Below are 13,817 nucleotides of genomic sequence, written 5' to 3'. Positions count from 1 at the left end.
TAGACTATAAATCTTGTCACATTTTTCAAAAGTAACAACAAATTAAAGTAAATTACTTATATTTTTACAGAATTCTTGTTACATGAGATTCTATAGAGGAAATGTACTTATTTTTTACAGGAAATGTACTATTTTGTTTCATGAATTTTATTTTTAGAATTTTAATTATTTAGTTCTCTTTCTGCTTCATATTTTTGATAATGTGTTCTACTGCTAATTTACATTATGACCTAATCTCTATGGACTTAATTTTCGTAAGTAGTATATATGGATTGTCTTACTCATGTAATGTGCCTTTTTTATATGATCTTAATATTTTGTGAGCGTCGCCGCCGGCCATAAATATGTTAAGTCTCTAATCCAATCCCATTAAATAGAGTATACTATTATTTGTGTGAGTGAGAAAGATTTTAATGATTGGTTTTCTTATAAGAATTCAATATTATATGGCAGATTAATGCCAAGAATAGATATCATTTAATTAATTGTATTCTTTATGTTTAATTAGAAGTTAAACTTTTTTTTTTTCACAGAGGAAATGTTTACTAGAAAGAAATAACAATATTTCTATTTTTTTCCGTCTCTTACCTTATTTTCTCTTCATTCACTTACAAAAAACAATACATAAAATCTCGTGCAAAAAACCAAATGTGTCATATTTATTGAAACGAATTGAGTATTTTACTAATTATAATAAAATTCCAATAATCTAAATCTTCGGTAATAGATCTATCTTTTTATATAATTTAGATTCACTAGATATGATAAAAAAAATAAAAAAATAAAAAGGAAAGAAGTGAATTAAAATATCTCAAAAATACTTAAATATTAACCCTTAACCTTATACTTAAAAATAGACAACGTTATAAATTACACAATTTTTATTATGTAATGTAGGGGTGGCGAAACGGGTTACCCGCGGGTACCCGCACCCGACAAGTCGGGTACCCGTACCCGATTTTAGCTAAATTGGTTGTCCCAATACCCGCCCCGTGATATACCGGGATTACCCGATACCCGTGTCGGGTATCCCGTACCCGGCATTGCGGGTACCCGTACCCGACCCGAAATTCGAATAAAAATTTTGAAACCATAATAATCGTCAATGTTCCCTAATTTACTTAATTAATATTGATGGTAAACTTTGAATAGATTAAGAATAAAAGTGAGGGGACTCTATAGCTAGTTCCGATGAGTTTTCAATTGTATGTTCGTCGGAATATAAAAATGTTTCAAAAGAACTCTTAGAAACATTTCATTTTCTTCACTCATTTTGAAAAAATAATAATATAAATACTCTTCTCTATATTATTATCTCTCTTACTTTATTTTTTCTCCATTCTAACTATTTATTTTTAATTTTTCAAAATGAATGTGTATATGGCTATTATTATTTAACTATTTATTTTTTTCTCTAATTTAACTATTTGGAACGCCTCTATTAATATGGAATGGAAGGGGTATTAAAAATGATATATGGCTCTAATACTAATAATAACGGGTATTAACGGGACTAACGGGTATACCCGTAGTGGGTATACCCGCTACCCGCAAAACTCTAAAACACACTACCCGATCCCGCTCTATTTCCCGTTATCGTCGGGTATCGGGTACCCGATACCCGACGGGTAGCGGGTCGAAATGGGAATTACCCATTACCCGCTACTCATTTTGCCACCCCTAATATAATGGGTAGAGTAGGAGAGATGAAAGAAATGTGGTAGAATTAGTATTACAGAATGATTTGTAAGGTTATAGTATTGATTTAAAACTTTGAATTAATCTAATTTAAGTGGATGGTTCAAAATGGTAAACTTAGTCCATTTTTAATTTTGAAAAAATATTATTAAAATTGAGATTGCAATTGCAGAGATTCGCATAATAGATTGCGATCATATTAAGTAATTAACAGTATTAATAACAAAAGTGGCAGACTATTATTTTAGGCAAGAGCCGCACACATTGCAACGAACGCCGACTATCCATCGCCTAACTGCCGCCGAATCACATTTATACCTTTGACTTTTGATGGTCTGAGCCACGTCGACATTTTCTACCTCCAAAACAAATCAAAATCCCATAATTTTGCAAAAATCTGAAAATTGATAGTAATAGTAATTAATTACCTTACCTATATCACTCGCTTTTTCCTCTATCCAATTTCACCACATTTCTTTCTAGTTCTACTCCACTTTCTATCGAATTTCGACTATGGCTACAGTTGTATTTCTTGCTATTACACTGGCTCTGGGATCTGCCTGCGCCTCCGCCAACTTCACCTTCCCTTTTATCTCCTCTTTCGGTTTGTCTTCATCCCTCTTTTCTTAAACTCCTCCAAGTTTCTGCCTTTTTCCATTTTCAGCAATCTAGTACTTTGCCTTTTGTATTTAGTTTTTTTCTATTCTGTTTTGGGGAGATGTGGTTGATTGATTATGTGTATAGTGATGGGGCCTTATTTGGCTGATTGTTTTTTCAAAATGGTACCTAATTTTTTTCGTATTTGGGTGTGTTTCTTGAATTGAAATTCTGTCATTGTTTAACTGAAAGTGTTTTTATGTAATGGGAGTATATGAAGTGTTATTTCTTTCATTTCTAAGTGATTATTGAAAATTATGAGTGTGTTTGTTAATATGTACTATGTGTCTGATGATGGCATGCTTATTTGATCCCATATTTATGTGATTCTTGAGATGGGACTGTTGATTGATTAGGTGATGAAGCTTGCAAAACAACTATTTTTGGAAAGGGAAGCTGCGTGCCTTCGAATAATAGTGTTTTCGGATTCGAGTGTCAATGCCAGAAAGGCTGGAAACAGTCTCGCCCTGCGAATGATCAGTTCTTCAAGTTCCTGCCTTGCGTCGTTCCCGACTGTCAGTTCTCTGTTCTCCATTTTTTTTGTTCTTGATTGTATCGTTGTGAACTCATTTGATCAAGTTAGATCAAATTTGACTTGTGGAAATGATCTCCAATCAAAATCCAACAAGGTTTTGCTGGAAAGGGACAGATACTAAACCAAACAAACGTGTATAGATTACCATTATCATTAAAAATATAGAGATAATGTTTTGATTTGAGGTTGATAGTAAATTTGCAAGATTGTAGTTTGAGACAAGTGTGATAGTGTCTAAGGTTCAATTTCTCTCTGCAGGTAATGTAAGTTTCAACTGTGATATGCCTCCTGCTCCTGCACCCAATCTCAAGAACGCAAACCAATCAGTCTTTGATCGTATGAAACCATCTCTTCAATCACTAGTATTCTTTTGTTCATATCTCTCAATCCATCTGTTTTTTCGTGTTTGCAGCCTGCTCGTGGACTGATTGTGGAGGGGGCTCGTGCAACAACACCTCCATGTTCACACACTCATGTACGTGCGAGGAGGGCTACTACAACTTGTTCAATTCCTCTTCCTTCCCGTGCTACAAAGAATGTAAGTGCAACAAACTCTAGCACATAAAGTTGCAAAATCGAAATCCTGAAGCATGAGTATTTTGTTATTAGGCGCAATGAAAGGGGACTGCCCGAATCTGGGAATCGCCCTGGGGAACTCATCAAATCCGACACCCTCGGGGCCAGGAAGCTCCAGTGTCGTTGGAGACAATTCAAGCCACGGTGAGAAATTTTCTAGCAATGTAGTCATGCTCTGTTTCTTCATATATTGACTGTTTTCGATTCGTTGCAGCAGCATCAAGCTTGATCACCTTCAGTTGGCTGATTACCATAGTTGCAACATTAGCTCCATTTCTATGGAACTACACTTGAAAGAGAGCCACTCATCTTTTCCAAGATTAGCAGTTTGTTTCATAATTTATCATCACAGTCTATCTATTGTATAATTACAGTTTTTAGTTTTGACTTAAAGATCAAGTTTTTCCCCCAAATCTTGAATATTTCATCGATTTAGATATTATTTCAGTAGTACAACAATCAACAAAAACAAATAGCAATGAAATTTAATGCTTTGATTAAAGAATAAGTGCAACAATTGACTGATTACATTGCCTCTGATCTCAAAATAGTACTTTATTGAATTTATTGATGAATAATGTTAGAAACATCAGAATTTGAATAACCGCAAAATCTCAATTTTCTGATATCAAAATCGATTAATTGGCCTCATCAGTACCAAAAAGCTTCATTCTCGACAATGGCGACCGGAGATAGCCTTCCACTTCAAATTTTTTGGGGGAAAGCTGTTTATACTTGGCGAATTGCTGCTTTGCCTCGTCGTTCTTATCCAACAAGCTGTAAATCATACCTTTGCAGAAATAGGGGCGGAAATCGGAGGGATCCTCCATCGCCAGCTCATCGTAGCTCCGCAGCGCCTCCTCCACATCCTTGTGAAGGAACTGCATCTGCGCCATGATCAGCCTCACGTCTCTCGCCTCCTTCGCCTTCATCTCGCTCTCCGCCACCCCCAGCGCCTTCTGCAGCCGCCGCATCACCTCCTCCCTCTCCCCTGACCGATCCATCAACAGCGCGTTCTCAAACAGCGCCTCGAAGCTGAGCGGATTTCGCGATAGGATCTCCTCGAACGCCTCGCGCGCCTCCTCGATTCTCCCGATCTCGCTCAGGAGCCTCGCGATCATGAACCTCCACTCCTGATTTTCCGGCTGCGCGGCGGAGAGCTTCCGTAGAATCGAGAGGCTCTCGGCGTCCTCGCCGGCGTCGAGCTTCTCCTGGAGGAGCTTCTTCAGCGCGTCGATAGCTTCGGAGCTGGATTCGAGGAGCTGCGTCAGAGGCGAATTCGCGGCGGTGTCGTCGTCTTCTTCCTGTTGGATGTCTTCGCGGCCTACGGTTGCGGTTAGGGTTTCGGATGGCTTCGGAAGCTCCGCCCTGGCTGGGGATTGGAACTTCGAGAATGTCGCGGCGGCGATTACGACGGCGCAGGCGGCGGCCTTTAGATGGGGAATGAAGGGGATTGGTGGAGAGGGGTTGGTTGAGGAGGAGGAGGCGGCTTTGATAGCGAAATTCTTCTTGTGTGAGGATAGGATGGAGGCGGGGAGGAGAATGGGGGTGGTCGCGGCGGAGCTATGGGCGGAGAGAGGCGACGGAGATAGAGGAGCGGAGGCTGAGAGAGGGGAATTCATTTTTGGAGATTGAGATTTTTAGGGTTTTTGGATTTGGGTAAAATGTTGAAAGGGGAAGAAGAAGGATTTATCATTTGCAGTTAAATAATTTAATTAATGTTTATTACCTAAAACCGACCCGTTATCATTTTGTGGGTCGGGGATACACTACTCTCTTTTAGAATAAAATTATTTTTAATATTTAATTAATTTCTCTTCTTGTTATAGTAGTAGTAGTAATTATTTTCGAACCCACTTCCCTACCATTGTACTTAAATAAGAAAAATTATATGAGGATTATGTGGAGAAATAGGAGATTGTAATTTGTAACAAAGAACAGAACTTATACATGAAAAAATGTGATTTTTTTTTTTGTGTAAAATGGAGTAGCAAATTTGATCTCTATTTATAAGCAATGAAAAATTCTGAATTTTGTTAAAATATACTGTTAGTAATACTACTATACATATAGGTGTTAAAATATACAAGTGTAAGATGTTTATCATTCACCAATGAAAATATATAAAGGAAGGGTTCATTTAATAATTCCCATATAGTATTAAAATATAGGTCTTGAGTCTTCATTTGCTTTTAGGGTAATTCGATTCACAACATTTATTTCACCCACCATAGAATAGACTTCATTCTAATAAATACTATAGCCCATTAACCCCAAATAATAAATACACTAATTTACTATAGCCTCTAGTATGAAATTTTATTAAAATGACCCGAATTAAGTGTTAGGTTAAATTTCACCTAAACGCAGAGTAGTAGCGGCGCCCATCCCTCACTCGTTTTTAAATACTCCATATTTCATAGGAGTATTTGATAGTGTAGAACTCTTAAGAAAAAATAAACAATTTAATTATTTATTCAAGCCGAGGTTATAATAGGTAAAATGATGCCCCTGAAAAGAATTGCATTTAATTTTTATTTTTTAATACCGTAGACTTCACAATCTTAAAAATAAAAGGAACACTATAGTACTCATATTAAAATTGGACTGGACCACTAGCCTTATCATTTTTCTATGCTTCTATTTTTGGGCTTGGCCCATCTAAATAAACGGGCTCATAATTAAAATTTGTTTCTTTGTCTATTTCCAATATCTTTATAAAGCAACATACAAAAGAAATCAATCAAATCATCATACTATATAAAGTCCACTATACATTTTGTCATTGTTTGCTATTTGACACCCCAAAAAAGAAGAGTTTCTTAAAATAATTTCCGGCGAGTAGAGTTCATCAATCAGCAATTAAAATGGAGTAGCATTGATTTCTTAGAAGAACTCATAAGTTTTACGTGTAAAAGAAGTGGACTTGTATTTAAGAAGTTACACTTAAGAATATAAGAAGAATTTGATTGAAGGCAGTGAGAAAAGACAGGCCATCAGAGTGCGGCCGCGGAGGTCCGTTAACGGCGGCGTAGCAGTGACACATGTGACAGCCTAGGTTGCCATATACTTGTACATAGAGGAAAATGTCATAACAGTAACACCATTAATTATAGTATGAACTTGGGAATTCGTGTCTTTTGCCATTGTTAAATGTAGGAATAGCATTTTTGTGTAATTCATTTTCTGATTTATAGTCGTATATGCTATGATATTTGGACGAATTACAAAGGTGATTTTGATTTTTCAAATATTTGGAAAAAGGCTAGCATCTTTATAAAAAATTACTATAAACTAGAATTAGGATGGGGTGTTTGAGATACTGAATCACTAAATTTCGAGCATTAGAAAGTGTCATCGGGATATCATCATTACTTGTTTTTCTTATTCTTTTAGCTATGCATTTGACCCAAATATTTATTGGTAATTGAAGCTAGTGTTTAGATATGGTGTCTGTGGTATAATTATGTACGTGTTGAAAATTACAGTTATTACGTCTTCTTAGACAATCTATTTGTGTGCCTAAGTGGAATAGGCCAGTGACACACTGACACTAACGAAGTAGAGTCAATAGTGCAAAAAATAAACAAATTACATGTTTTTTATATGAATAGGTATATGTTGAAAAATAAAATTGCAAATGTAAGACAACTTAGTTACTTAGACTAAGCTTATAATCTTTTAATTATTTAAATTTTTTTTTGTAGCAGTTAGGTAGGATAGGATATTTTTCTTATCATACTTATTATAAATAAGTAATAAAAATTTTTATTAGTATTATAAGAAGAATGGAATTAAATAAAATATTTTTCATTTTCTCTTTCACAATTCTCCAGACAAATTGATTTCTCCTCCTCTCTCTAAAAAATGCTTTCTCCAATTCATCTTCCAATTCATCTATATTCTTTTGCTATACCAATCGGAAGGGAAGATGAACCCTATCAAGCATGCACGCACAATAAATTAATAAATCTGAATCAAGTTTTATTTTGTCAGTGCATTTATCAAATTTTATTCAACGTGATAAGTAAATGCTAATTTTCGATTTTGTCCGGATCGGATTCTTAGTATCCTCTAGTATACTAATATTATTATTTTTATTTTTGTTATTACTTGCTTTGTAAGGGTTAAATTCAACCCATGTATTCACCGCATGACCTTTACTATCATGTTATTGTTAGCTCATATCTCATTCGCAACATCATGAATCGACGTTCATGTCGTTATTGTGTGATTGTCTATCAGGTTAGTGTTATTATCGTTTCATATTGAATTTAAGTTGTTATTATATTGTGTCAATATGAATAAGGTTCTTTTGCTAACGCATTCATATTGTGTGTGGGTCTATTATTATTAAATGTAGGAGTCAAATTCTGGGTTGAATATTTTTTTAACCAGTCATACTTGAATTTTGTCGTAATAGGTTAAGTCGATATAATATTGGCCTGATAAGCTCAATCTGCATAATTTATTAGTCCAATATCACTATATAATGGCTAAAATTTTAGAGGAAGTAAAAAGTGAGAAATTTGATATATCGGGGTAATGAAATAGCAGAATAGAGTATAGACTATAGAGAAATAGTTGAATGAAATGATTACATTTGTTTGCAATATTGCTATCCATCTGTAGCACTAGGTAATTTGAGTCGTGGATGCTTCATTAATGGGGGAATTGCCATCGACAGCCACCACATTTAATTAGGCATAATGTCAATTTACGAATTATTATCCACTTATCCACATATCAATTCAATAATTCACGAATTAATATTGCTGTCTTTTTAATAATTCAATATTTTATGTCACATTTCGCATGTGTATTGTCATATCGTTTAGATAATTGTCACTTATAGAATATTCATTAATAATAGGAGTTTATTCATTGTAGATTTTAACATTTGTGATAAATATTTAACTGTTGTTACACCTTAACACTAAGACCCAAACAATACATAGAAAATACTGTAGTAGGAAAATTGCTATGAGATTGTCGTTCCCCGAACGGATAAAATTATCTACGTTATAAAAAAATTTAACTTATTTTTTACGATAATTAATTCGATTTTTAAAACTAATAAAAACCATGTAGTTCGATTTGTCATACTTATGTTTTTTTAGAATTATCTACAAATAAGCCAACTTACATGCTCATCATGAAATTGAACTATGGATTATATATTATACTAGATGATGGTAAATTTTCTCTTAGTATATTTAGTTTCAACATTCAATAGGAATGCTCTTGATTGTAGCATCATTTTCTATTTACCACATTTTACAAAGAATTATTATTGATAGGTAAAAAGAGAGAAAAAATAATTCAACCAAAAAGTGTTGTTTTTATACTTTATTTGGTTTATTTGAGATTCGTACTCTCGTCTCTTGACCTTACAAAGGTGAGGAATACTACTGAACTATTGTGCCGTGGTGATCTAAAAATGTTATCATAGGAGTAACATTTAATAATTGTGACATGTTCAAAACAAGAGTTCCCAGTAAAACTGTCGAAAATTGTAACTGCATTTTAAATAAATGTGTTTGAGTTATTATAGAATAAATAAAGAGTTAGTATTGGCCTTTAAAAAGAAAGAAAAAATTCACTTAAAAAGTGTTGTTTTTATTTTATTTGTTAAGTTTGAGATTCGTACTCTCGTCTCTCGACCTTACAAAAGCGAGGAATACCACTAAGCTATTGTGCCATGGTGATCTAAAATATTGTTATAATTTTATACTAACATATACATAAATCATTCTAAAATTGCAAATCAAACGCGGTGCTATTTTTGAAATTTTACACACTACTGAATTCTAAAATTGCAAATCAAACGCGGTGCTATTTTTGAAATTTTACACACTACTGAATTCTAAAATTGCAAATCAAACGCGGTGCTATTTTTGAAATTTTACACACTACTGAATTCTAAAATTGCAAATCAAACGCGGTGCTGTTTTTGAAAATTTACACACTACTGAATTTTTTAACATTCAAAATTGCAAATAAAGTGTTGAATTTGATATATCAAGCTGGAGATATGTCTTCCTTTAATCAAATCTTCAATATGAGTTATGTCTTCCTTTAATCAAATCCACAATTGAGTAATGTCTTCCACCAAAAAAGAATTTTACTAAATATCGTAAATGAAACACTTTTCATGCTAAGCAAGTTCAATGGTGGTTGGTGGTGGGATTTAATATCATCATTTAATATTGAACAATTGAATTAGAGTTCTGTCCACATCTCATTTTCCAATCAATCAATTTCCAACTTCCACGCTTCTCATTATTATTTTAATTATTATTATTATTATTATTATTATTATTATTATTATTATTATTATTATTATTATTATTATTATTATTTCTCAATATTGGTTAATTTAAAGTACGTACTCCCTCCGTCCCATAAAAGTTGAGTCGTATTCCTTTTTAGTCCGTCCCAATAAAGTTGAGTCATTTCCTTTTTTAACTAAAGACAAAACATCTAATCACTCTTACTTTATTCCATCATTTACTTTACTCTCTCTTATCTTTCTTACTTTTTTTATCTCTCCTATTTATTTAATATAAATTCTTAATCTCCGTGCTTAAAAATTTTGTCTCAACTTTTATAGGACGGGGAAAGTACTAAAATAGGAGGTCCACATGCCACGTCAGCACGTCAGCCCTTCCCATTCCACTGCCACATCACTAGCCCTTCCCACTGCACTAGCCCTTCCCACTAGCCCTTCCAATAGCCCTTCCCATAATTAAATTAATTCACAATTAAAATTTAAATTCACGGAAGACATAATCCGACACAAATACGAACGGGAAATACGAATATTTCATTAAAAAAAAACATACATAATTCGAAAAAAAAAATTACATAGTAGAAAAAAAAAACATACATCATGCGAAAAAAAAAACAACCACATCAGTGTCCACCCCTCCGCGTCCAAACCTCTTCGATGATATCCTCCTGAAGTCGAATATGGACATTTCTTTGCCGCATGTCGGTAAATGCGCGCAACCGCTCAACCTCTCCATGAGGTACACCCATGTTCACATTCGCGGTGGCCACGCCGTGGCTGGGACCGGCACCCGTGTCATCTTCGCTGGTCCACTGAGTCAGTTCGTCCCCTTCACTTTCGACAATCATGTTGTGCAAAATGATACACGCGTACATGATGTCGCCGATGTTGGGGATATACCACTGCCGTGCCGGACCCCTCACCATCGCCCATCGACTCTGGAGCGCACCAAATGCGCGCTCAACATCCTTGCGCGCTGCCTCCTGCCGGGTCGCAAAGTAGTTCTTCTTTGGGCCGACCGGATGCTTGATCGACTTCATAAAGACGGGCCAGCTTGGGTATATCCCATCCGCCAAATAGTATCCCATGTTGTGGTGGTTGTCGTTGGCGACGAAACTGATGGCGGGACCAACGCCATTGCACTGATCGTTGAACAGGGGCGACGACTGGAGGACGTTGAGGTCGTTGTTCGACCCGGCTACTCCAAAATAAGCATGCCATATCCACAGCCGGTAGTCAGCTACAGCTTCAAGGATCATCGTGGGATGCTTGGCTTTGAAGCCGGAAGTGTGTATCCCCTTCCAGGCGGCGGGGCAGTTCCTCCACTCCCAATGCATACAATCGATGCTGCCCAACATCCCAGGGAACCCGTGCACCGACCCGTGCATATTGATCAGCTGCTGGCAGTCTTCGGGGCCCGGACGTCGAAGATACTGATCCCCGAATATCGCTCTAACGCCCGCGCAAAACTCCAACAGACACTGGACGGCGGAAGATTCCCCAATGTGGAGGTACTCGTCGAACATGTCGGCCGGCCCTCCGTACGCCAGTTGCCTGATTGCGGCCGTACACTTCTGTATTGGCGTGTGTCCGGGTTTGCCAGCCGCATCCTCCCTGATCCTGAAAAACTCGTACCTCCTCTCTAATGCACCAACGATATGCATAAACAGAGGACGATGCATCCGAAAACGTCGGCGGAATAAGGCATCCCCAAAACGCGGCTCTGGAGCAAAGTAGTCCTCATACAACCGCTGATGTGCAGCAATGTGGTCCCGGGGTACATGCCGTCGGCGATGGATTGGCCGAGGCACGGCCGCCGCCGCCTGCTGCCGCCGCTGCCTCTGCCGGATCCGTCGATCAATCGCCGCTTGCACAGCGAGATCCAATTCATCATCGCTAAAGCCATCACTATCACTAGCGCCTCCGCCACTACCACCCGCACGACTACTCGCCATTACAGATAATTGAAAAAAGAGGTTTAGAGAGAGAAACTTGTCAACACAAGTGGTGTGAATGAAATGATGTTGGAGGAGCCCTATTTATAGAGTTAAAAAAAAAAAAAAAAATAAAAAAAAAAAAAAAATGTCGGACGTCCGAGTTGGGACGGGCGACCTTCGCCACAGTGGCGCCCGTCCCACTCGCCCGTCGACGGGAGGGGCGAGCTCATCGCAGGGGCACCCGGGACGGGCGTGGGCGCCCTTCCCGCCCACTATGGCGCCCGTCGGGTCGCCCGTCCCCGACGGGCGAACGGGAAGGGCGCCGTAGGAGATAACCTAAAAGGTTAAAACTTAAATTACTTATGACACATCACAATATAAAACCTTTAAGATTTGATTTTTCTCAATTATATCAATTACTCAAAACGATGTGAATTGATTCAAAATGAGATGTTTTGGGATTTTAAGAAGGTGAATAAACGTAGTATCTAATTATTTCGTGATAATTCAAACCAAGACAAATGTCTTTCAATTACTTTGTAGTCTTTAGAGGTTTGGATATATTTTTATAAACCGTAATCAACTGCAAAAGATTTATGTATTACTGATACAAGTAAGTAATAAAGTTATTTACAAACATAATCCCCTGTTGAAATGTACCCTTGTTCGTAATCAATCTGCCAAGAAGATTGAAAAAAAAAACAATAAAATTATTGAAAAAGTGGATTCCATGTGCTCTAATTAGACAGAAGGGTAAATTTACACGACAATTTTATATACTTAGTAAATTCTGTACTTGTTTATTGTTCACATGTGTTTCTTTTCAAAAGAACCAAACATAGTAACTAGTTAAAAAGGGTAATTGAAAATCATAAACTATTACCGAAATTTGGTATTCCCACAATTTTTAAAGTTGGTCGGATAAATAACGAAGTTTAACAATCGTGTGAATTTATCATGGCGATTATTACTTGGAAAATTAGAAGCTAAATAATATGGATTGTTACTGATACACGTCTATTTCATAAATGAAACACATGCTGCCACATAAGATTAAATAATCGAAGTTAGTTTTAGTCAATGGCGGAAAATATTCACCGTGGGAATTGCACAATTATTAAAATTCATGATTTATCAAGCCGACTTTAAAGATAATGAAAATTACCAATTTTTTATAATAGTTTATAATTTTTTTGATCAATTATTCTTTATAAAAAGTAGTATAGTAAGTATTTAAATTGAAATCATATTGTTCATTGTCCTTTCCCTTGTAAGACCAAAGTGCTTTATGGGATACTCCATTCGTGTTCACGTTGCTTTCGCTCTTTTATTATTGCTTTATCAAATAATGTTGTTCAAATCAACTTATAAAACCTTGAGTGAAACAAATAGTAGTAAAACTTTCTAACATAGGTCCATTTTATCCTTTAGTACATTTGTCTAAAAATAAAGCAAAAATCCGTGTGCGTCTCAATGCACGAAGCTCCGAGCACCATCATCTCATTCAAGTTTTGAGGCATCAAAAAACTACGGAGTACTAATTTTTTTTTTTTTCAAATATAGTCTGGCTTGAAAACTTGAAATGTAATCTAATTATGGATGCCCCTAAACGTAACTCATCACGTGTCTAGTTCATAGTAATTAAATTGTTAGTATAAGTTTATTATTTTTCTCAAATGTAAGTTTAAAGTGTATTAATCACAATAGAATATACAATTTCATTGAAAAGAGCTTGAATGATTTAGTGATTAGTCCGAATGAGTAAATAATCCACTAAGTGTAAGCAAAAGGAATGTTTGTGCATCAAAATTCCACATTAGCCTCATCTTTTGACATTTTATGCCACCTTTTTGTGCATCAATATTGTACTAGCACTGAAATATTCGACACTTACTTTTAGTTACAGTTGTCGAAGAAAAGATAATGTATTTATCAAACAAGTTTAGTTTATGATCAACAATTTATTATTTACTACTAGTATAATGTTCTTCAAACACCTAATTACATTATTACAGTGTCTTGTTACTTTGTAGTACTAATATACATTAAAAACACCCGTTGGCTTGTTGCATGTTATTTCTAAAATTCTCTAAATATGCATTAGAAAAGTTCACTTTTGTGG

General features: G+C 35.9%; 3 protein-coding genes across 4 annotated transcripts; 1 reads left to right on the top strand and 2 right to left on the bottom strand.

The window, feature by feature from the left end:
• The first annotated feature begins 2,095 nt into the window (after positions 1-2,095).
• LOC125223747 (slit homolog 2 protein-like) lies at positions 2,096-3,879 on the top strand. 2 transcript variants are annotated; one of them, XM_048127035.1, is made up of 6 exons: positions 2,096-2,302; positions 2,712-2,870; positions 3,149-3,226; positions 3,303-3,428; positions 3,500-3,610; positions 3,681-3,879. In XM_048127035.1, exons 1-6 carry the CDS (start codon positions 2,212-2,214, stop codon positions 3,758-3,760), a joined length of 645 nt encoding a protein of 214 aa, XP_047982992.1. In that variant the 5' UTR covers positions 2,096-2,211; the 3' UTR covers positions 3,761-3,879. The 2 variants fall into 2 exon arrangements, with proteins under 2 accessions (XP_047982992.1, XP_047982993.1); XM_048127036.1 differs by having other exon boundaries at positions 2,101-2,302; positions 3,684-3,879.
• Positions 3,880-4,003: 124 nt separating this feature from the next.
• LOC125223746 (protein SLOW GREEN 1, chloroplastic-like) lies at positions 4,004-5,147 on the bottom strand. The gene has a single exon (XM_048127034.1). The coding sequence runs from the start codon at positions 5,086-5,088 to the stop codon at positions 4,105-4,107; it is 984 nt and encodes a 327-aa protein (XP_047982991.1). The 5' UTR covers positions 5,089-5,147; the 3' UTR covers positions 4,004-4,104.
• Positions 5,148-10,381: 5,234 nt separating this feature from the next.
• LOC125221398 lies at positions 10,382-11,713 on the bottom strand. Its single transcript, XM_048123517.1, has 3 exons — positions 11,028-11,713; positions 10,682-10,874; positions 10,382-10,426 (listed from the first exon to the last, which is right to left on the bottom strand). The coding sequence occupies exons 1-3, from the start codon at positions 11,711-11,713 to the stop codon at positions 10,382-10,384; spliced, it is 924 nt and encodes a 307-aa protein (XP_047979474.1).
• Positions 11,714-13,817: the final 2,104 nt, after the last annotated feature.

This window comes from Salvia hispanica, chromosome 4, assembly GCF_023119035.1.
Source record: "Salvia hispanica cultivar TCC Black 2014 chromosome 4, UniMelb_Shisp_WGS_1.0, whole genome shotgun sequence".
NCBI lineage: Eukaryota > Viridiplantae > Streptophyta > Magnoliopsida > Lamiales > Lamiaceae > Salvia > Salvia hispanica.
This window is presented reverse-complemented; position numbering and strand designations above follow the sequence as displayed.